The sequence below is a fragment of the Gekko japonicus genome, unplaced genomic scaffold (genome assembly GCF_001447785.1).
Source record: "Gekko japonicus isolate JY-2015 unplaced genomic scaffold, Gekko_japonicus_V1.1 scaffold1311, whole genome shotgun sequence".
Classification (NCBI taxonomy): domain Eukaryota; kingdom Metazoa; phylum Chordata; class Lepidosauria; order Squamata; family Gekkonidae; genus Gekko; species Gekko japonicus.
The window spans coordinates 251,487-252,621 of record NW_015168086.1 but is presented as its reverse complement, the minus strand read 5'-3'; the positions used below and the strand labels follow the sequence as shown (position 1 = coordinate 252,621).

Here is a 1,135-nt window from a genome sequence, read left to right as displayed (position 1 = left end):
CTCGTTCCCTCTGAGTTGATCTGTGATCACTTCTTGCGCGCGGACGTTCACTCTGAAGAACAGCCCCGTTTAAATACCGCTAAGGTTTTCATTCTGGACGTATCTCCCTGCACATGAAGTCGAGTTTCACAAGTGGCTTTGGTCGCAACAGATATCAAATTGGGATGAGATGGGTATATGGTGGCGTTCATAAACCGAAGGAACCAGATACTGACCTGGATCTCCTCTCTCTCCTTTTTGACCTGGAGCTCCTCGACTGCCGTCAACGGAGCTTGGCTCTCCTGCTATACCTTTGTCACCCCAAGTGCCTCGGAAACCTGGCGGGCCGTAAGCATCGGGACCTTTTGTGCAAAAAGAAGAGGAAGACTACAAAGTTAAGTGTCACTTGTCTAGACAGGAAAACAGGTGTTCCAGTGACATTAATTATCCACAGTGCTGTAGTGGTGGGGAAGGCATACTGGATGACTTCTGAAATGTCTAGACTACTGTCTTAACCGCCACACGGGGCTGCCCTTGAAGCTGCAGCTGGTCCAGAATCCAGTCGGCAGGCTGATTTCTGACATTAGTTATCTGCAACAGATGTTGAATGCTGATTTTCCCTCTGGCTAAATTCATGATGCTCAGTGTTTTCCCTAGGAATTGACATTAAAAGGAGGACTCGAATTTTCAAAGGTGCTGAGAAATGACGGGCGAGACTTTTAAGGTGGAGATGGGCATGGACTGCCTGATGCCATTGGGGGCGGGGGGGGGGGAAGAAAAATATTCCCTACCCATTTTATTAGGCTTAGAATAGATTTTGATCTCTTTGCATAATTCATCACTACGTAAATTAAACCTGACTGGTTGATCCTTCAAGGAAGCAATACATCTTTCTCATTCTTGGTTGCTATAATTTTTCATAATGCTGTTTAATGGACACCTTGATGCCACACTGCTCATCTTCTGTAGCTCTTCTTCGGGCCCAGCATTTCTGGTCCTTCGAATGAAATGCTCATTCATCCATTCAACACGACTGGGAAGAAGGTGACCTTTATCCGAACACAATTAGCTTCAGTGATGAGAAAAGGAAGCTCAGCTATAGCTGTTGAGTTTTGAAAAAATTCCTACCACTCACTCCAGAAAATATATTGCCAAG

The 1,135-nt window shown here is 45.6% G+C and overlaps 1 protein-coding gene across 1 annotated transcript in view; it reads right to left on the bottom strand.

The window, feature by feature from the left end:
• Positions 1-1,135, bottom strand: part of COL4A2 (collagen, type IV, alpha 2) — a 218,161-nt gene that overhangs the window by 24,470 nt on the left and 192,556 nt on the right. The window contains exon 38 of the mRNA XM_015414706.1: positions 216-341. Within this exon, the coding sequence (XP_015270192.1) occupies positions 216-341 (126 nt within the window). The remainder of the gene's footprint in view (positions 1-215; positions 342-1,135) is intronic.